Source organism: Sander lucioperca, chromosome 20 (genome assembly GCF_008315115.2).
Source record: "Sander lucioperca isolate FBNREF2018 chromosome 20, SLUC_FBN_1.2, whole genome shotgun sequence".
Classification (NCBI taxonomy): Eukaryota; Metazoa; Chordata; class Actinopteri; order Perciformes; family Percidae; genus Sander; species Sander lucioperca.
Window position 1 is genome coordinate 7350978 of NC_050192.1, and position 23840 is coordinate 7374817.

The 23840-nt window shown below is 42.9% G+C and overlaps 1 protein-coding gene across 1 annotated transcript; it reads right to left on the bottom strand.

The window, feature by feature from the left end:
• Positions 1-277: 277 nt before the first annotated feature.
• LOC116060179 (protein FAM180A) lies at positions 278-23609 on the bottom strand. Its single transcript, XM_031313623.2, has 4 exons — positions 23142-23609; positions 8242-8339; positions 7536-7860; positions 278-1447 (listed from the first exon to the last, which is right to left on the bottom strand). Exons 1-3 carry the CDS (start codon positions 23233-23235, stop codon positions 7537-7539), a joined length of 516 nt encoding a protein of 171 aa, XP_031169483.1. The 5' UTR covers positions 23236-23609; the 3' UTR covers positions 278-1447; position 7536.
• Positions 23610-23840: the final 231 nt, after the last annotated feature.

The following is a 23840-nucleotide window of genomic DNA, read 5'->3' on the forward strand; positions in this document are numbered from 1 at the left end:
GCAGATTGCCGTGCGCCCGTCTTATAAATGGATAAGGTATTGAGTTGTTGAATGAAGATGGATTTCATCTTCATTCACACCTTTATAGGTGTGTGTATGTGTGTATATATATATATATATATATATATATATATATATATATATATATATATATATATATATATATATATAATGTTAATGTTGTTGTCTGATTGAATGATCACAAAATACACAAGTTGTGTGTTAGGATAGGAAGGAAGATATTTTTTGTAACAGATCCTATTTGCAGAGCTTGGGAGAGGAGACAAAGTCCTTTATTTGCACTGTACTTATTCACAAGCTACCCAGCAGTATGTAAAGTAATTAAAATAAGCCCCACCTTTACCAGCTACAACATTAAAGTGATGTACATATTAATGCATCACTAATTATAATCCTTCCTGTCCTTCCTGCCAGCTGTCATCTCCCTGTACAGCCAGTCCCCCTAGCTCTGTGTCAGGATGGAGGGGTCGGGAGGTAAAGCCTGCACTATAACTTTACAGCATACTTTGCATTTAATTTTGCACAACTTGTACTATCCCAACCTCACACATGTATATAGAGCATCCAGTAAAAAAATCGTCCACTCTTCAAGTTATTGTTTAACAGTATTGTATATTGCTTTTAAGCATCCATCTATCTATCCATCTATCTATCTAATAATATAATATGCATTATTCAAATGGACCATTCTGCATATACTGTTGGTACATTGAGTATATTTTGATGATAATACTATATGATAATAATATAATGTATACGTATAAAGCTTTAAGAAAATGAAGTTTCAGATAAGGAACTGCAGTTCTGTCTGCAGCCACTTGGTGCTGCTCTCTCAACATGCATTATGTTGCTGTGGGTTATGCATGACATTTAGGGATAAACACTAAATGGATAAAATATTAGACTTGTTTCATGAAGTATACTGATAAGTCAATAACCCGGGTAAAAGCCTAATTTTTCTTAAATTAAATCTACATCCACAATCACAGAGGAGGAGCTGGAGATAAAAAGAAGCAATGCAGTTAGTGAGTCATTTTTAAAACTTTGAGACAATTAAACTGTACTTTATGCCAGAAGCAATGCAATTCAAAACTATGAAGTTCTGGGAATTGTCATATAACACATGGAGCAAAGATGGTGTAAGTGTTGGAATGCCTTAATGAAACTGTCAAGAGTCAATACTGGGAACAAGAGCCTGAGCTCTACTGTTTTCTTCAGTACCCCGGCTTCTTTACGCTCCGTCAAGTAGTGCCCAGACACATCCCAAAACTCATCATCCTCGTTAGAGCGGTGCAGGGAGTGAAGGCTGATCCTCTGTCTTAGAAGGAAATTCCACACAGTCTTCACTTACTCATCAATCAGTCCTCCCGAGTCAGCGCCCGAAGCTTGGGCATTGGATGAATGCTGACATGCTGAGAAAGAGATCCTGAAAAAAAACAAAAACAAAAAAAAACTCCTGTGATCATCATATACATTTTTTTGAGAAATAAAATGCCTGGGGAGAACATGCAGCTCTGGTGGCAGGAAATGACAAACATTGAGAGACCAACATTTACAAAGATGGATAAAAGCTTGAATTTGAGTAAAATACTAAAATGTAAAACCAAGTGACTCAAGGAGGGAAAACAGCACAAACCTAAACATATATATTTTCTCTCCACTCCAAGATGAGTGAAAGGCACGAAAGCCTATTAGGAAAAGTACCTATATCCCAAAATGAGTGAGGTAAATGGGTAACTTTGAAGCAAACATCTATCAAACATTTGACAGTTTTCTCAAATGAGCAATCAGGGGCATTGATGTACACAGACTCTTACGAATCTGTGGGTTTCATTCAAAGGGCTTTAACTGTCAAATCAAATAAGCTGAGCAATCTTTTCTAGACAGAGCGAAGCATCTAGTGTTGTCTTAAGTAATTGGATGACATCAAACATGAACACAGTTAGCACAGGGGGATGGAGGTGACTGTGTGGAGTTCTCAAGCTAGTGTACTGTACATATAGTTAGATTTGACACATTATAAAGGTCAGAATAATCAAAAAGGTCAGTATGCAACCTATAGGTCCATACCACACACAATATTTACGAGTCTTACTGTGGTCATGTATTTCCAGTGACTGCTGCAGTGCCCAAGTGCCTGTTAAGACGGCTGTGGAAGTTTATTAGAGCTCACTGGGACACAACTTGATTAATGAGGCCATCCTGTGGCTCGCGCAAATACATGGAGCACAGATACTTTGCAGGTTTTATTTCATTTCCACATAATGAACAGAGGTATTAAACATAATGCATTGCATTGTATGAGCTGAGAAGAGTACTACAATTGATAAAGCAATTAAAATAGGGTGTCAGAGTGGCCTAGTGGTTTAGGCGCAACAACCTGCTCTGTTACATATCACACCCTTCACTCTCTGACTATTTCCTGCCTTCTAGTGTAAAAACTGTCTAATAAAGACAAATTCCAAAAAAGCAACTAAATCAACTTATCTAGAAGCATGTAGATGTACTTTACATAAAAGAGACATATTGTGATAATATCTAATAATAATAATAATAATAAAAAACTGATAATGGTTTGTCTCTGATTAAATCTTTAGAGAAGGAACATATTTTTTCACAATGTTTCATATTTGTTTTTACAATGTCAAATATTCTAGTCTCTATCAAGAATATTTTTTGTAGCAATAGATGAGCAAGTGGGGTTCTGCCATTACTACATAGTATTTGTACATAAATCAATCAATCAAACTTTATTTATAGAGCACTTTTCATACATGTAAAATGTAGCACAAAGTGCTTTACAGTTAAAAGCAATTGACCCCCCATCCCCCATCACATAAATGCATCCCCAGACACACACAGACACACACCCACCGCCAACATCCACACACACCATCTCATACACACAATAAAAGTAACATGTGACTGAGCACGGAAAAGCTAAGTTAAAAAGATGGGTCTTGAGCCTGCTCTTAAAAATCTGAACATTCTCTGCAGCCCTGAGGCTCCACAGACGGGGGCCGTAGTACTGGAATGACGCCTCTCCGTGAGTGTGTGTCCGAACCTTGGGAATAATCAAAAGGCCAGTGCCGGAGGACCTCAGGGTCCGCGAAGGCTCATAGGGTAAAAGCAGTTCCGAAAGATAAGAAGGCGCAAGACCATTAAGAGATTTAAAAAACAGTAAAATAACCTTAAAATCGATCCTGAAACACACGTGGAGCCAATGCAGTGATTTAAAACCGGCGTGATGTTTGCCTGCCTTCTGGTCCTCGTCAGCACACGAGCGGCTGAGTTCTGTAACAGTTGGAGAGGGGAGATACTCTTTTTGGGGAGACCAGAAAGCAGGGCATTACAGTAGTCATTCATATTTTTGAGGTGATAAAAACCTATTTTAGTTGCGTATTTAATATGTGGGATAAACCCAAGCTCAGAGTCAAAAATGACGCCCAGGTTTTTCACTTGATGATATATTTAAGGAAAATTCCTGCAGTTTGGTTTGGGGTTTCTCTCTCTGAGCCTCAGGACCGATGATCAAAACTTCAGTTTTGTCCTGGTTAAGCTGTAAAAAGTTTTCTGCCATCCAGGATTTTATGTCTAAAATACAGTTCAAAAGAGCATCCATTGGACTTGTCATCAGGAGACATGGAGATGTACAGCTGCGTATCATCAGCATAACTGTGAAAGTTGATTCCATGCCTCCTGATGACACTGGCAAGAGGGAGCATATACAGATTAAAAAGAACAGGGCCTAAAACTGACCCTTGGGGCACACCACATGTCATTTCATGGATTTTTGAGGAGCATGTATCCGTAGTTACCATAAATGTTCTGTCTGTGAGATAGGAGGTGAACCAATTGTGCACAGTACAGAGAGGCAGACCAGGTGTTTGAGTCTGTTAAGAATAGTGTGGTCTACTGTATCAAAGGCTACACTTAGATCCAGTAGCACCAACACAGAGTTTTTGTGAGTCAAAGTTAGACCTAAGGTCATTTAAAATCTTCAGCAAAGCTGTCTCTGTACTGTGTTTTGCCCTAAAACCAGACTGATGCTTGTCAAGGATATTAAAATTATTAAAAAAATCATTGAGTTGAGTAAAAACAAGTTTTTCTAAAATTGTACTTAAAAATGGTAAGTTGGATACTGGTCTGTAATTATTAAAAACATTACAATCTAAATTGCTCTTCTTCAGAAGGGGCTTCACCACCGCTATTTTAAAGGCGGCAGGGAAGACACCCATCTGAAGAGAGCAATTCATCATGTTTAAAAGCTCCTCTTTAAAAAAGCCGTAAAATGTTTTAAGCTCGTCATCTCAGCATTAACCAGGGCAAAGCTGTCCAGTGTTTCCTCAGGTGAAAGCACACATTTTGATGTATTTAAAATCATATTTTGAGAAGATACAATGTTACATCTGATAGTGTGAATTTTGCCTCTGAAGTGGTCTGCAAACTCTTCACAAAGTGCCTGTTGGCGTTCTCTGTGAGAGATTAAAATTAAGGTTAAAAAAATAATAAGGACTAGGGGATTATTCTTATTGTTATTGATTATATTAGCAAAGTATGTGTTTCTTGAGTTCCTTAGGGCATTATTGTAAATTTTCATTTGCTTACATAATATTTGATAGTTTATTGTTATTTTATTTTTCCTCCATCTCCTTTCTGCCACACTGCAATTTCTTTTCAGCTCTTTGATTTCATTATTTCTCCACGCGGGAGTAGGTTTGGTGAATATCTTTTTCGTTGTTAGTGGAGCAACAGAATTGAGGCTTAATTTCAGTTTACTGTTAAAATGTTCAATAATAAAATCACAGGGTGCAGTTAAAATCATAGGAGGACATTTATCCAAAACCTTGATAAAATTTTCAGCCACTTCAGAGTTTAGATAGCGTTTCCTCACAGTTCACACGAGGTCTCCCGCTGAATAAAACCGGTGATGTTAAAAAACACACAGTAGTGGTCGGAGACAGCCAAGTCAACAACAGAGGACACAGAAGTGGACAGGCCATATGTAATGACAAGATCCAGGGTGTGTCCTCTGTTGTGAGTTGGCTGTATGACATGTTGTGTAAAATCCATAATATTTAAAATATTTAAAAATTCCTGTGAGACAGTGTCTGAGATGTTATCAATGTGTAGATTAAAGTCACCGGCTAAAATGATCTTATCGTAGGTAGTGTAGATGATGGAAACAAATTCTGAAAAGTCTTTGATAAAAGCAGCACATTTTTTGGGTGGTCTATAGACAGTGACACATAAAATCCGGGGGCTACTAAAAACAATGGCGTGATATTCAAAGGTGGTGTACTGATCAAATATAATTTGTTTGCTGGTGAGTAAATTTGTGGTTATTGAAGCAGTGCCACCACCTTCCCACCACTTCTTACAGAAAATAAAAAATTAAAATTTGGTGGGGAGGCCTACATCCACGGTATGTATGCTGTAAAGCCTGTAACGTGGATGAGAGATGAAGCCATGGATGTTATTAAGAAAAGCTCTGTTCACGAAACTGCAGGATAACCTTAGCAGCTAGTGCTAGCTAGTAGCATGACATAATAATTACATCTCCTTGGTTGTCTAAATACATCCATCGTTTATTTAGATAAGCATGTACAACGAAAACACAATGTTTAACGTTAGTGAATATTTTAGACAATGAAACGGCGAGTTAATGAGTTCGCCACTTGTAAGAGACACAAGAGAGAAGCTCATGAACGAGCATGTTACTACTGGTTGCTACGACAACACAAACAAACTGTTGCTAGTGCGCATGTCCATCGTGACGTCATGGGCCAGTCAACGCGGAAGATCTGAGCTCCATGGTTGCTTTATGCGCTTTTGAGCACTCTCATTGGAATGTACGAGGCTTCCCGCCGAACGCTGTATCCAGTTCTCTTAATACATCCATGGCTGTATGCCATATTTGCAGACAGCATATGGCAGCCCCAGGTGTTGCGATGGAGCCCGTCAGCCCCAAAAAAATGTCTCCTCTCCCAGAAGACATCGAAATTGTCAATGAAGCCCACGCTGTGGGAGATACAGGCTGAGGAGAGCCAAGTGTTAAAGCTCAGCAGTCTGCTGAACCGGTCTATTCCTCTCCCACAGGTGGGGGTGGGGCCAGAAATAAAAACATCCACCTGTGACTGATGGAGTGCACTAAAAAGGCGGAGCAAATCCCGTTTCAACAGCTCGGATTGTTGTTTCTGTGTGTCATTATGAATTATGACTCTGTTGAGCTGCTGGTGGGATCTCAGGATGTCAGGGATTTTTACCGTTATGTCATCAACATTGGCCTGGGAACGACAGCGGGTGCGCTGCCCTCATCCGTATATTCCTCACAATAGAATCCCCGGCAAAGGTCCACTCTTCCGGGTGAAGTGGAGTGGAGCTAATCAAAGCCTTTGGTCTCAAGTTGGAACCAGTGGTTATCACCTGCTCCAGGAATGCACGCCGCAGTCGTGGGCCTGAGTGGAGTATTGGCAGTGGCCTGGGGCACAGCGGCTTCACCTGGATAGTGGGCGGTATCGGCGAGCTCAGCGCTGGTGACGGCTGCTTGGGTTTTACCGAGGATGATTGTATCCAGTTATTGTTCACCCTTCTGGATTTTGTATAGGGTGGATATTCTCTCCTCCAGCTTGATTACCTTCTGGCTCAGGTTGGAGCAGCTTTCACAGCTGGATGATGTAGAGGTAAGTGGATCGTCTTATCGTTGCTTTCTGCTAGACGCCATCGGCTTCGGCTTCTCTCTGGAGTAACATTTCTTCAGATGTTTGTCCAATTTGTCTTCACTCACAGTGTGTTTAGGGTCCAGAGGACACACGATCCTGTTGCTGCTTCCCTCCTCCTGGGTCGCGTGCTCTCCACAGAACACTTTTCCTCTCACGGCGATCATTTTACAGAAACGTTTCTTTTTCTTCACGAGGAACCCGCATCTACCGGGCAGTGGCACCGCCATGTTTACAGGCTAATAATAATATACAAGCACACAAATATACACACTTTAACTTCTACATGTTAGACAGGGTTGGCCCAGTAGATATTGTGAGGATCGCTCTAAATGCCGCTTTAAAGTAGAATAGGATTTGTAAGCAAAAGTGTGGGCCAGATGCTAAATACACTTGGTTTTTGAGTGTGTTGCTATAGGATACTATAGTCCCATAAAGCTTTGCATAAAGGTAGTGAAGGAGACGTGAATAGTGGTGAGACAGTTTCAGGAAAATCACAGAAAATAAAGAAAAAGGATGAACTCTTTGGAAAAACATGTTGCTTTCTCTTTGTGAATTCCAGAGTTGCAGCTCAAGTATTGCATCATTTATTAGTACAAAGCAGTCAAGTGCATTGACTTCAGATCAGATTTCTTGTATACTATAGCAATTAGTATATACTAGAATTAGTATGTAGTGTATAAAACTGGAATGCAGTTTGGGTCAAGAATTGCAGTGTAACAGTCATATAAAGGTGACCATGAGCAAGTGAAATCACCATAAAAATATGTTTAAAGAAAATCTTCCGATTCTTACTTTAAGAGGGTGTGAGGTCCTTTTGAACGGCTTTGAACAGCTGTATCACAGCGTCTGTCCACGCCTCCCTCTGCTGCGGGCTGCTGACTCGAGCCAGCGTCTGGGTGGTGTACACCAGGGTCAGCACCGTCCTCTCAAAGTCCTGCCAGCTCAGAGGCTGCCGGCGCTGGGCGAGCTCCGCTATCAGACGGCGAATGTCGGAAAGCCTCTTGGGCAGGACGTCCTCACAGATGACCTCCAGTTTCTCCACGCTCCTCAGGGAGGCCAGCTCCTCATCGGGGATCAGCATTTCCCCACCTTGGATCTCCATTCCCGCTAGCAGGATCTGGGAGGCACAGGTCCATTAAGAAAAATCCTCAGGAACCATCTACTTACAGTACTAACCTAACTAAATAACTAGTTAGGTTCTACCTCCTATACCAATCTGCCAATACAAGTATTTATTGACCTCTTTGTGGAGTGAACTGAAGACATCATAAGATCTTAATGTTATATAAAAACTTTGGGTACACACATACTTTACATGTCTGCACATAATTAGCAGGACAGCAGCTGTGTTTTCATTTTCATCAGATGGACCAGAAATGTGTGACTTGGACAGATCTTTTGCACATCCTCAACATATTTTAAGTGGCGTCCAGTAATGAAGCACTGACTGAGCCATTAACTGTTTCAGCACCTCTAAACCAACATGATCTAAACTGACCTCAAAAAGCAGGTTGACATCCTCTGACGAACGCTGGAACGTGGGGTTGATCAGCGAATATGCCCCACGCTTTATCCTGTATGCAGATGGATACAGAGCTAGAACACATAAGTACAGGAAATTGGATTAGAGGATCTCCCTCGTATTCGAGAAATTAGCCACCACATTATCCAACATGGCATGTGGGTGGGCCAGAGGTTGGCCAGAGGTTGAGCAAACACAGATACATTACTGCTCAAATATTATGCAGGTGAGATAGAATCTGGCTCCAGCTGGTCTTCAACCCGAGCCACAGATGCTCCTATATTTACAAGTGGCAGTGTCCCGTGCATCCAGAGGTGAGATAACTGCACTCACAGAGGGGCAGGTTTTGCTGACCTCATTTGGCCAGATTTCAAAGTGTCAGTCTATGTATGTAGCAGACCAGGGACCCTGTATTCTGAGGTGTCCAGATAGGGCTGGAATGAAACCCCTCACTCTCAGCTAGTGGAAACAGTTGCTGCGGCTACATCTCTGATAAAATACCATGAAATCCATATTTTACTGGAGGTGATAACCAGAGGCAATTCCACCTGGTCACACACCTCCATCCAGAGGCAGAAAGTAACTCACCTCAGTAATTTGATGATTTGTTTTTAACTTTGAAAGAAAAACTAAAGTTGGACTTATTTTCAACTCTGAAAAAAAGTTAAAATATTGTAGCTTTTAGCTACTCAAAGAGCCATCTTTTAGTTCACCAGCTAAATTATCTAAATTCCTAATAAATGCATGAGGGCATATCTGTGTCCAAGGAATGATTAATGACTCCCCTGATCTTACAACGCCATATTTGCATTCTCATTTCTGCTTAACCGTCATGTGTGATTGTGAGCAGATATTCCCACTGGTAATGGAAAGTATTTTGGGGGTCAAATCTAAAAAAGGCTGAATAAAGAAAGCAGAGGGGTCACACAAGGATGCGGTAACCCCACACATGTTTTCCCTTTCCATACTGTTTATATAATTACTTATATTGCTGCCCAGACTCTAATAGTGTCTATATCGTAACACCCTCTACTGTGTAAGACTCCACGACACTGTAACAAGTGTAAGAAACTGCTTCAGAGTGGAGTGAAAAGCAAAGTTGATTAGAGCTGAAAGTTAAACCTTCCTTTAAATTTCTCCAGACGTTCTAGTTCTCTTTTTCCACTGCTTCGCATATGATGTTGCCATCCAGTGCTTGGCTCAGCGTGTGAGCCAACACACGGATCACACACAGATCTTAATGAGGTATACAGTACAGAACACTGGGCTCCATCTGAATTCGGATCCAATCCACCTCCTACCATACAGCGGGATCTATGGCGTGCTGCCTTGCCAATTCTGCAATAATGATCAGCCTTGCTGGCCAGATACATTTAGGCTTTATAGCATTTGTGAGGCCAGCCAAAGCCACATGCACTGGCTGATCTCCCCATGTACCTGCTTCCTGCTTGGGTGACTGCCAGTCTCAGCTCCGACTTTGTTTTCACAACCCAGCCACCATTCAGAATGTAAAGAAAATCTGCAGCTCTATGTTCCAGTGTTAGAAGAATAAAACCCACCAATTTGGCACATTTGTGTAATCCTCACCATATTATCTCAAACCTTTCATTTCTCAAACCTGCGTTAAAGCTACATTGTGTAAGAATTTCTCCCATCTAGCGGTGAAATTGTATATGACAACCATAGACTGTATATATTAATGGACAGAGCATGTGTGATGTCACCCATTGGTTTGTGGAGGTTGTCGGTACACGATCCGTTCTGCCTGCACGATCCGTTCTGCACATGCGCAAGATAATACTGTTTTACGTATCCATACGACCTGCACGATCTGTTCCACGCTAGCCTCCACCGGGAAGCTAACGTTAGTTTAGCTAACAGCTAATTCGGCTAACCGCTAGCTGACAGCTAGATTCAGTCTAAAATAACGTTAACTCAAACGTAATGGGAAAAGCAGGCTACAGCTAAATTAAGACTTCACAGTAATAACAATAAAGACAAGTATTGAGTGATTGTATTTTAAATGAGCACAAGTAAAGTAGAACTGACGTAACAGCTGTTATATATGTTAGGTGTTTGTTATATATGTCAACATTTATTTTCAAGTTTTATTTTGAGGGTCTTTTAAAGTTATTACATGCTGTCTCAGCTAGCAGTTAGCCGAATTAGCTGTTAGCTAAACTAACGTTAGCTTGGCTGTCGACCGGAAGCGTGGAACAGATCGTGCAGTGTCGTAAATCCTCGTACAACCGCGCATGCGCGAACATTTTGCGCATGTGCAGAACGGATCGTGCAGGCAGAACGGATCGTGTACCGACAGAGATCAGTTATCCGTCGTCGAGTTTGCGTTTATGGGCGCAGCCATAGATATATATAAAGGCCTTTATATATATCTATGGGCGCAGCCATCCTGGTTGCGGATGTGACGTTTTTAGACGAGAGGGCGGAGTGAGGGAGGAGCCTTTGGCCATAGACTATTGGGCGGTGTCTGACTGTTTTTTTTTTTTGGAGTTGGCAACGCTGCTGACACTCTACGTTACCTTACACACGTTCACTGGCAATCTGGACGCAACTGCTGCTGAAAGCTAGCATACATAATTCGAGGTAAGATATAGCTTCGCTAGGTTTTAAATATATTTTTGTCCAATAGTTATATTACATATAAGATGAGTCACATTGTAAAGTAAATGTATCCTAAGTTACCATGTAAATTGTCTGTAACGTTAGCTAGCCACTGGTAAAACATGCTAACGTTAATTTTCTGCAAATCGAAGTTTACGTTGTCCTAATTTAAACGTAATGTCAGCGAAATGCAAAACGGGGATTGTTAATGCTCATAATCAATAATCATTATCTAACACTAAGTATTAGCAGATGTATAACAAAGTTTCTTAGAACGTTTGGTTAACTGTAACAACCATAATGCACTGATAATGTCTTGCTACTGTTTGCTCCATCAGTCTATGGTTGGCACAATTAGCCTTTACATGCTTTTAAGAGCTAACGTTAGCAGAAATAAGCTCTAAACTAAATTAAAGTTACACTAAAGAACAATAGACTGTTGTTGATTCATATGTATTCTCCCCCGATAATTAATGAAGTACAGTTACATGCTAGTGTGCATATATATTTAACTATGAGGGGCTCAAATGGAAATTGATGACTCTTTTTTTCACAAATAGGAGTGTGGAGAGCCACGATGGCATGTGCACCCACCCAATACCTCAGAAGTAAGTCCATTTTCTCTGGCATCACCCAGAGATGCAAGTGGAGGGCTGTTAACAATCCGGGGAAGATCGACAAGGCTCGCAGGGTTTTTTTTCTTTTTCCACTGTGCATTACAGACAACCAACAGACTGTCACACTATGCTCACTTTAATTGTAAAGGCAGCTTCTATTTCTTTACCCAGGCATTTGGACTTGACTGAACAGAGTGCTGCACAAGTGTTTTAAGCTGTATATGTTAAGCTATATTTTTATATTGTGGTTTGTAATGTCTAACATTTCTACTGTAATTAACAATGTGACACTAGTGATTCAACTACCCTTTTTTTCATATGCAGACATGTCTTACCTTGACCCACAGCAGTGTTTTATGTGTGGAATGTACACTGGATTGTAAAAGGTGAACTACATTATTTAATTCATCAATTTAACCCCTAACATAATTTTAAAAATATTGCCAGTGTTGTTTGTGGTTTATGTAGTTTTTGTAGTTAATGCCCATTTCAATGTGAAATAAAGGTCTTTCTAAAGCTAGATTTGTTTTTCTGAAGCAACTATAGGAACATACACAATATTGTAGTCATACAAGAAGACATTGGTAATTTGATAGAATTTGTAATTGATTAAAAGTGTCTATTTTGGCTTTAATCAACAAAAATATGATTTCTCAAATGTTACCATACTTGAATGTTGACAAAGAAGGATCAGGGAAATGTAGTTTGTGCTTTTCTTGTGTCTTTATGTACTGTACAATTTTAATCACCATGAAAACACTTCACCAAAATCCTTTTAGATTAATTTATAGACATTTATTTTGACATACATAGTCAAGTGTTTAGTAGGTAATTGAAAATGCACTAGGTGCTGTTTAATCTGTGTAAGGTTATGGCAAATTCATTATAACAAAAGTATTATCACAAATTGTTGGTTGATTGTGGTAGATGAGAGGCAGCTGGAACCCAGACTCCCACCCTCTAGACTCCACTCCTGGGAGGAGAGACAGACAGAGAGAGGGAGGGAGGAGAGACAGACAGAGAGAGGGAGGGAGGAGAGACAGAGAAGCTACCTAGGAGCAGCAGGCCTAACAGTAACACAAGAGGACACATCTATTACAGGACTCACATTTTAAACCTCTAAATACCAATGACTGCTAAAGTGCTAAAAGTTGGTCTGTCCTTTCAGCAGAAGAAGCTGAACTGAAAATGATTTTCTGGCATCATCAGAACACATTTGAGAACTTTGGATGTGGTCAATGCAATCTGTTTTCCACAACAAGATGAATGGCACCAAATACGCTGCTCTATACACCAGGTCTTCCCTCTGGCTCTGGTCATTCAGTTTTCAGTGTGGATACCTTTGTAAAGACAAACATGTAGTTAAGAGATGGTAGATCACAATAAATTATATTAATATATGAGCTTGTACATGAAGGCATGCTTCAGTTGAGGACATGCAGTATTAAGTAAACATACTCCTACATGTCAAATTTATCTTAGACAATGTGTATTGTACGCAACACTTACATTACTTACATTTTAGTAATAAACAATTTGTAAATATAGATTGTAACATGTATGTGACTCATCTTAAAACAGACTAATGTGCTGACAGAAGGTCTTCAAATAGATTAGCAGACAACAACAGTAAGTGGAAGAAAGACCTCAGTGTAACAGCATCAACAACAGTGGTTAATAACTCCTGCAACAGCATGCTTGTTAGGTACATTAACAGTCTGAAATAATGTATTTAGAATTTTGAGAAAAGAATATTGAACCTGGTGCTTTATACAATACATTTGGCTGCAGAACTGAAGATTTTTCAAGATAGAACACTTATGTAACTTTACAATAATATATATATATTTTCATGTGCGACATTTTATTGCAAAAACGGATATTCTGCCTCTCCTGGAACCATCACCTTATCGTGGTGGAGAGGTTTGTGTGTCCCTATGAACCTGAGGGCTGTGTTGTCTGGAGCTTTGTGCTCCTGGTAGGGTCTCCCAAGGCAAAGTGGTCTCAGGGGAGGGGCCAGACAAAGAATGGTTCAAAAACCCTATGAAAAAACGAGGTAGAGATGGAGTGACCCTGCCCGGAGGAAGCCCGGGCCCCCGTCTGGAGCCAGGCCCAGATGGAGGGCCCGTCAGCGAGCGCCTGGTGGCCGGGTTTGCCACGGAGCCCGGCCGGGCACAGCCCGAAATAGCTACGTGGCACCTATCTCTCCAACCCATGGGCCCACCACCTGTGGGAGGAACCGCTGGGGTCGGGTGCGCTGCCACATGGGTGGCAGTGAAGGTCAGGGGCCTCGACGGACCAGACCCGGGCGGCAGACGCTGGCTCTGGGGACGTGGAACGTCACCTCTCTGTGGGGGAAGGAGCCGGAACTTGTGCGGGAGGTGGAGCGCTAGCAGTTGGATCTGGTGGGGCTTACCTCTACGCACAGTCTCGGTTCTGGAACCATACTCCTGGATAGGGGTTGGACTCTTTTCTTCTCCGGAGTTGCCCAGGGTGTGAGGCGCCGGGCGGGTGTGGGGATACTCACAAGCCCCCGGCTGAGCGCCGCTACGTTGGAGTTTACCCCGGTGGACGAGAGGGTCGCCTCCCTACGCCTGCGGGTTGTGGGGGGGAAAACTCTGACTGTTGTTTGTGCGTATGCACCAAACAAGAGCTCGGAGTATTCGGCCTTCTTGGAGACCTTGAATAGAGTCCTGTATGGGGCTCCAGTAGGGGACTCCATAGTTCTGCTGGGGGACTTCAACGCGCACGTGGGAAATGATGGAGACACATGGAGAGGCGTGATTGGGAGGAACGGCCTCCCTGATCTAAACCAGAGTGGTTGTTTGTTGTTGAACTTCTGTGCTAGTCATGGATTGTCTATAACGAACACCATGTTCGAACATAGGGATGCTCATAAGTGTACTTGGTACCAGAGCACCCTAGGCCAAAGGTCAATGATCGATTTTATAATCGTTTCATCTGATCTGAGGCCGTATGTTTTGGACACTCGGGTGAAGAGAGGGGCAGAGCTGTCAACTGATCACCATCTGGTGGTGAGTTGGGTCAGAGGGTGGGGGAAGACTCTGGACAGACCTGGTAAGCCCAAACGGGTAGTGCGGGTAAATTGGGAACGTCTGGAGGAGGCCCCTGTCCGACAGACTTTCAACTCACACCTCCGGCGGAGCTTTTCGTGCATCCCTGTGGAGGCTGGGGGCATTGAACCCGAGTGGACAATGTTCAAAGTTTCCATTGCTGAAGCTGCGGCGGGGAGCTGTGGTCTTAGGGTCTTAGGTGCCTCAAGGGGCGGTAACCCACGAACACCGTGGTGGACACCGGTGGTCAGGGAAGCCGTCCGACTGAAGAAGGAGTCTTTCCGGGATATGTTATCCCAGAGGACTCCGGAGGCAGTTGCAAGGTACCGAAGGGCCCGAAGGGCTGCAGCCTCTGCCGTGAAAGAGGCAAAGCAGCGGGTGTGGGAGAAGTTCGGAGAAGACATGGAGAAGGACTTTCGGTCGGCACCAAGGTGCTTCTGGAAAACCGTTCGCCACCTCAGGAGGGGAAAGCGGGGAACCATCCAAGCTGTGTACAGTAAGGATGGGACGCTGTTGACCTCAACTGAGGAGGTAATAGGGCGGTGGAAGGAGCACTTTGAGGAACTCCTAAATCCGACTAATACGCCCTCTATGGTAGAGGCAGAGCTGGAGGATGATGGGGGATTGTCGTCAATTTCCCTGGTGGAAGTTGCTGAGGTAGTTAAACAACTCCACAGTGGCAAAGCCCCAGGGATTGATGAGATCCGTCCAGAAATGCTTAAAGCTCTGGGTGTGGAGGGGTTGTCTTGGTTGACACGCCTCTTCAACATTGCGTGGAAGTCGGGGACGGTGCCTAAGGAGTGGCAGACCGGGGTGGTGGTTCCCCTTTTCAAAAAGGGGGACCAGAGGGTGTGTGCCAATTACAGGGGTATCCCACTTCTCAGCCTCCCCGGTAAAGTCTACTCCAAGGTGCTGGAAAGGAGGGTTCGGTCGATAGTCGAACCTCAGGTTGAAGAGGAACAATGCGGATTCCGTCCTGGTCGTGGAACAACGGACCAGATCTTTACTCTCGCAAGGATCCTGGAGGGAGCCTGGGAGTATGCCCAACCGGTCTACATGTGCTTTGTGGATCTGGAGAAGGCGTATGACCGGGTCCCACGGGAGATACTGTGGGAGGTGCTGCGGGAGTATGGGGTGAGGGGGTCCCTTCTCAGGGCCATCCAATCTTTGTACGACCAAAGCGAGAGCTGTGTCCGGGTTCTCGGCAGTAAGTCGGACTCGTTTCAGGTGAGAGTTGGCCTCCGCCAGGGTGGCGCTTTGTCACCAATCCTGTTTGTAGTATTTATGGACAGGATATCGAGGCGTAGTCGGGGTGGAGAGGGGTTGCAGTTTGATGAGCTGGGGATCTCATCGCTGCTTTTTGCGGATGATGTGGTCCTGATGGCATCGTCGGCCTGTGACCTTCAGCACTCACTGGATCGGTTCGCAGCCGAGTGTGAAGCGGCTGGGATGAGGATCAGCACCTCTAAATCTGAGGCCATGGTTCTCAGCAGGAAACCGATGGGGTGCCTTCTCCAGGTAGGGAATGAGTCTTTACCCCAAGTGAAGGAGTTCAAGTACCTTGGGGTATTGTTCGCGAGTGAGGGCAGAATCGGCGCAGCGGGTGCGGTATTACACTCAATGTATCGCACCGTTGTGACGAAAAGAGAGCTGAGCCAGAAGGCAAAGCTCTCAATCTACCGGTCAGTTTTCGTTCCTACCCTCACCTATGGTCATGAAGGCTGGGTCATGACCGAAAGAACGAGATCCAGGGTACAAGCGGCCGAAATGGGTTTCCTCAGGAGGGTGGCTGGCGTCTCCCTTAGAGATAGGGTGAGAAGCTCAGTCATCCGTGAGGAGCTCGGAGTAGAGCCGCTGCTCCTTCGCGTCGAAAGGAGCCAGTTGAGGTGGTTCGGGCATCTGGTAAGGATGCCTCCTGGGCGCCTCCCTAGGGAGGTGTTCCAGGCATGTCCAGCTGGGAGGAGGCCTCGGGGAAGACCCAGGACTAGGTGGAGAGATTATATCTCCAACCTGGCCTGGGAACGCCTCGGGATCCCCCAGTCGGAGCTGGTTAATGTGGCTCGGGAAAGGGAAGTTTGGGGTCCCCTGCTGGAGCTGCTACCCCCGCGACCCGTTACCGGATAAGCGGAAGAAGATGGATGGATGGATGGATATTCTGGCCTACTGCCCCGTCCGTCGACGCGCTCCAGCGCGGCTTTGTCCGAGGTGAGGGTGACGGTGATGCTGTGTGGGTGTCTGTGCCTGTCCTTCGGGCGCCTCCGGGTAACGTTTCCCAACTCTCGGGCGGGGTACATATATTTCAGTATATTCAAGTAAAAGCGTCTCCGCTTGTCCCGTGCGAATGCCCCACACAAAACTCAGATGTGAGGGGGTACTTTCTAAATCACACGCGGTCCCAAAATGATTCTAATCCCGTACGAATAGGATTTATATGAATTTGCACTATAACGTTAGCTATATCAGGCTTTGACTTTAAGCTAACATTACCATTACATGCGCATCGATTAGCAATAACATCACATATGGTTAAAAACAGATTACCGGCGAGACCGTTGTGCATACCTACTGTATACGACTGTAACGTTAAATATATTAATTTTAATTCGCTTATACGGTCTGGTCTGCATAACGTTATTAGTTAGCCCGCTAGCTTGGTTAGCAAGGTGCAATCTAGCTAGCTAACTGATATTCATTGGGATGCTAACGTTGGCTAACGAAAAACGGTATTAAAACAAAATGTAACGTTACTTACCGGAAAAACTGAACTGCCGACTCCTTTGAGTGTCTTGTCGTACAACCGAACGTTGAACAAGACATTATTAGGCGACCAAGTGTCACAGTCACGAAGACGAAAGCTGGTCAACCCCCAAAGTGAAGTTTACATGCCATGGATAAGCTTTGCTAAACCTCTGTCATGATTGACAGGCCGCGAACTGTCAATCACATCATAGCCACGCCCTAAAACATCCCCTGCTTTATCGCCGATTTTAAAATCAACGAGACCATAATTCAAAAAATGAACATCATTCTGTGTTGCAGAAGACTTAAAACTAGCGATTGAGAATATAAACTCTTAATTGAAATGTTTACTGAGGTAATAAATCAAGTGAGAAGTGGGTCATTTCGCCATAGACTTCTATAGAAACGGACCTCCTTTTTGCAACCGCACGTGTCGCCCCCTGCTGGAATTCAGATAGAATGCAGGTTTAAGGCACTTCCGCATTTGCCGCATTTTGCTGAACCGGATGCGCTGTCCACTAATATATACAGTCTATGATGACAACCAACTGAATATTACTTTCTAGCCTTTCCCATTCTGAGCGCGTTTTAACTCCTATGGTGGCCGAACCCGAAATTAGGATATTTCCCTAGATTCAACACTGACATGTCTGTAGGTGAAGATTTACACTCCTCGTGAGTGAGTGACTCCCGAATGCACAATCAGCAGCGGAGGAGGAATGCCTGTGCAGTCATATTAGATACTGAAGAGACACTCAAGCTTCAGTGGAGCCTTGTCAAAGCAAACAAAACAACACCCGGTGGAAAATGTGCTCATTAGAACAAGGGTTATGTTGTTAAAAGATCAAGGAGCTGCAGGGAAATGACACCTTGTAGGCCAACCCAATGCTGATTTACATTTGAAATTAATAATCTCTAATTTACATAAAAGTTGTCTACCAGCTTCCAGCTGTGGGAGACAGCAGTTTGCAATAAAATGTTATTGCTGGTTAATGATCACATGGTTGGACACTGCTGCAGACACAGAAACAGGCCATGTGTCTTACAACATCAATAAAGCTACAAACAAAAAAATTCCTGCAAGGAAAACACAATCAGTGTAATCAAACAAATAGCAGTTAAAATCCCTCCAAATCAAAATCAATAAAGTGTTTACATAAAACGTTATCACGTTGAGTCGATTGTGAACCAATCAGCTGTTAGATCAGCTGTGAGGCCGGCGTTTCCCAGCATGCTCTGAGTCCGCCTGGGTCTTGCAGTCGGTGAAGAGCAACTGCGGCGCCTGGCTCTAAAAACTGCGGCCGCCTTGATCTCGTGAGGTTATTGTTGCCCATGTGTGCATGACGTCAGAGCAAGTCGAAATGAAGTCGGACACAAATCTAACCGGCATGCATTGGGCGGCAATCGCCGATTCTGCGCAGATCTGGCTCATCTCGAGCCTAATGTGGTGCCCCTGGGCACTATACCTCAAAGGGCCCCCCCCGTCTACCACCCCCTTTACCTGTGCTGTCCTCCTGGCAAAAATATCAGACATAATCAAAGGGATTTCTCAAATGTAATTTACTAACTTATCCAACTACATACATGTAGGCATATGAGCAGTGAGCACTATATTCAAATGTCTCAATTCAAAATGTCTATCAATTCAAAAAGCCAAAATGAATACTATATATTGCAGCATTGTGGGTCGGTCAAATCTGTATTTTTCCGACTTTATTTCACGGGCCCTGAAAGCAACTCATCTGATTGGTCAAAAACTTTCAAAAGCATCATGGGAAAGCTAAAACTGCTTTAGCATCACAGCTAATGACAATAAAAGGACCGAAAATGAATAAGATATGGACAAAAGACTATCAATGTTAGATCTAAGAATATGGATTCATTGCACAAAGTCCTCTGAAAGAAATACGAGTTCTAGGAAAAGAAGCGCAGACTGCGGACCGGTCTTTTACACTTCTCTGCTTACTGAATAAACTCACGAAGCGCACCGGTCGTAGAGATGGGCGTATCGATCCTGTGGTATCGATAGATCGATATACTCACGCTACTCATTTGGCATTGATTTCCTTAAAAAAATATCGATATAAACTAAAAAATAATAATTGGGGGTGTATGCATCACTTTCAGCTGATTTAGATTACTTACTTAAATTACTATGTGCCGGGACACCCCTGTACCTGGCAGCGTATTGAGCTGGCCCATGTCACGTGACGGGAGACGAGCGAATGAGCGTCAACGTGCGACACAGCCGACAGCGACACAGCCAAGGACCTGAAAATGTGTATGTTTTTGTTCATATTTAATTTATTTCATTCATTTTTCATTTTTATTTCATTTATGTTATTTATTTTAATTTTAATTTTATTATGTATTGACCATAATACATTTTGTATAAATGGTCTGTATTTGTCTTGTGATTTGTCTTAAATGTAATAATATTTTTACTGACAAAAATTGGCAATAAGAAATTAACGGTATCGGTATCGGTATCGATGAAAATACAAGAAAAAGTTTCGGTATCATATCAAATCCTAAAAGTGTGGTATCGCCCATCCCTAACCGGTCGTGCTGTGTGCTCGAAAAACACGGAGAAGGGTTGGGCGCAACCAAGTCTCACCCAGAGATGGGGGGGGGGGGGGTTTGTGTGAAAAACATTTTTCTTTGCTTGCCAATTACATTGAATCAAGAAAGCCAACCACTTATCATTTTTTATAATAGTTAATATTTTACATTCATCATTATGATACAAATTTTGGGGGGTTAAACTGGCCACTTTTGGTTATTGTTAACCCCCCCCCATGCACCAAATGATACATTTGCGCGTACTTGTGGACCAACTCAACTCTGACAGATTGGGGAGGGGGAGTGATAGTGGCCATGTAATATTGATTTATTTATAATTTATTATTATTATTGTGAACTTAGTGTTCATTAAGAAGTAATGTATGGTCTTTCAACAATTTCAAGTGAATAATATAACAACTTACGGAAAATATTGTTAAAGCTTGTGTCATGTGGTGCCCCCCCACTGGTTGTGAATGGTTGGTGTCCCTGGGCACTGGCCCAAGTGCCCTTATGGATAATCCGGGCATGGTTAAAGTGGCCATATTATGCTATATTTTCAGGTTCATAATTGTATTTTGAGGTTGTACCAGAATAGGTTTACATGGTTTAATTTTCAAAAAACACCATACTTTTGTTGTACTGCACATTGCTGCAGCTCCTCTTTTCACCCTGTGTTTAGGTCTCTGTTTTAGCTACAGAGTGAGACCTCTCACTGCTGTAACATCTTTGTTGGCAGTCGCACATGTGCAGTAGCTAGGTAAGATCACATCATCTAGCTAGCTGTTTGTTTCTACAACTTCAGTAGTACAAGGCAGGATTAGCCGGGAGACTTCTTCTAAACAAGGGCACATTCCAACTTTGCGTGGAATACCTGCAGAATAGGGACATGTAAGTAGTTCTTTTGTAGATTATGGTGAACTAATGTGTGTTGTAGCAATGTTTTGCCATTCAGAACGAGCTAGCATGGTAGCACAGGTATGCTAGCGCTAGTATGCTACGGTTAGCCACCTCGTTTCGACTGCCGATTTTGAACAGCTCACCCGGAGACTGAAGGCAGGACACATTCAGAAACCCGTATCTCACTCAAAACAGCATGGATGTTTTTTTTCTCAAGTTTGTATGTGTGTGGAAGCACCAGAGACACAAAATAGCACCCCAAATCCCAGAAAAAAGTGTTTTTTTCATAATATGGGCACTTTAAAATGCAAGGCTTTGTTGCATAACAGACAATCAGGAATCTGAGGGGAAGGATTAGGTATATATACTGAGGAGCTGATGAGGATTGGGGTCAGGTGCGTGGCTGGAGGTAATGATAAGAAGTGGGAAAAGCAGGGAGGGAATTGGAGCCTCTGGAATGAGAGCAGAATTAAGCAATTCAAATGATCAAATTTAGTATCAAAATCAGTTCATTCCCATTAAATATTTAACCAGTTTAAAGAGTAAAAGAGATGTACTAGTATTTGATATTAAAGTTTTAACATGTTACTTCAGGGGAACAAACAATGTTTCAGCTGACTTTTCCGGTTGAATATCTAATGCAGATGTCCCTCCTTACAACATTTCTTTCCCCACTGCTCATTCTAAGCCTGTTCATTCCTTTAATGCATCCCCTCCTTCCTTCAGCACTTCCAACAATCAGTGTTTGGATGGGCAGGCTTCCCCCAATGTCATTATGCACAGGCAGGGAACTTGTAATCTCCCGCTAACTGCTTGCAAGGAGATGAGGGAACAACAAAGATCCATTAATTAGCAGGGCTAAATGGTATTCCTGGCTGGAGGGATGTCTTGGTGAGAGAGAGAGAGAGAGAGAGAGAGAGAGAGAGAGAGAGAGAGAGAGAGAGAGAGAAACAAACAAAAATAAAACAAAATGGATGTCTGGATCCATCCGACTACGGTAAAAAGGGGGTGAAAAGGACATGGGAGGGAATAAAATCTTTTCTGCAATGGCCCATCTTCTGCTTAGCATATAAATTCAACTCCAAATGATGTTAAAATACAAACAGCTTTTTTTCTAGCAGCTCAGATGCAACATCTACTATTTACAATGTACAATCTTGACTCAGACTTCCCCATCAATATTCCCACCGTGAAACAAATCTATGCAAGGCTAACCTGCAATAAAGTCACCTAGTATCACCAGGGAAGATGTGAATACTGGGTAGACTGGTGATGATTGGAGATAATGGACTTCACAAATGTCCAATTGCCACCCAGCAAAATACTGTCCTTCACAATGGAGGATCATGGTGCTTTACATAAGATTAGCACTTCAACAAGCACACACTTTTTGGGGTACATCTGCCGAAATAATAAAACAAATGGACAATTTTGATAAGTGCTCTCTGCAGGTCAACTAAGAATTATCAGCAGACATTGCAGTTCTCCTCAGTTCTACGAGTGTTTTGGCATCTTTCAGCTCATTGATTTGGTTTTGATGCTCACAACTTTTCAGTTGTGATTCAGTCTCATGGCTCTCATCAACAAGCAGTTAAAAATCCACTGTACACTACCTGCCTAGCACAAAATTAACAAGAGTTAAAAGGAGAGTGAATGTTGTGCCTAAATTCGCCAGGTGGCCAACAACACAACGTGCTAATATTGCTTCATGTTTGCTGCATGTGTAATTAGACAAGTGTTTGCTAGCATGTTTGCCTTACAAGGTGAGAGGTTATCCGCTGCCACCAAGTGGCCAAAATAATTAATCAAAGGGGCATAAATAAACAACAATTCAACAACTTTGCCTGCCAGAATTTGCATCTTGGCAGAGGGAAGAAAAATCTTACAAAACATTTTTGCAGTAAATCTCAAACAATAGAACCGTCTTTTGTGAAAGTATTATTAAAATTCTGCCCTGTCTCTTCTGTAGCTGACTTTAGCACCATGTGACTAATCCAAAGACTTTAAGCTGTGTGTGTTGAGAAAGGAATTTCCTCAGGGAGTGAATCCAGTAACAACAGGCCAGTCACTTTTCATTGGAAGATGATCTGTTGACGTCTTGCATGTCGCAATGTTCCCAATATTGGCAAAACATAAACACATTCCTTCACAGACACACACACACAGAAGCAAACCAACATTAAATAATTATGAATGATTGTTTCTATTTTCTAATAGGAAAATATTTAAAATGAGGATGCACATTTTTTGCAATTTTTGACTAAGGGATCGTTCAAGTCAGCTTTTTACATAATGTTGACAATGTGGCCTATGACAGATGATAGAGATATAACGTATATATGGAGTCTGTATGTCCACCTACCTTTCCTGTGATGCTGAGTGGCTGCCAGGTACATGGACAGGTAAATAATGATGAGCAGAGCCCACCACAGTGTCATGTTGATCCTCACTAACATATCTACACACTCTCTCTCTCACACACACACACACACACACACACACACACACACACACACACACACACACACACACACACACGACTGAACACACACTCTTTTTCCCCTCTCGCTCTGTCTCTCTCAGAGGATAAACATCACAATGGTGGATGAAAATTCTCCGACCGCTTATATGCAGGCTTATTCCTTTATTCACTGCATTTATTTCTTCTGTTGCCACCTCCCTCCATCCATCCTCTTTCTCCCTTTTTCTTTTTAGCGTGTGTGTGTTCTTTACTTAGGCTGGCCGTCTGGGCGCTCATCTGGAAATCATCAGGATTGGAGAACGCCTGCCCTCTTGGCTGGACTTTTCTCACAGCTACTGCTTGACTAGTTGACTGGTTCAGTTACTGTTTGACTCTCCAACTGACTGGATAAATGTGACCGACTAACTGGATGACTGGCTGACTGACTTGCCTGAGCATATTGGCATCCCATGAGTCAGAACCAAACCAGAGCTAATACAAGAGATGGATGGTCTCCTTAGAAAAGTGCTCTCTAGCTTGATCAAGCATTCTTTTCAACCTAATGGATAATTCTGGTTTCCTTTCATTTTGGGTTATTTT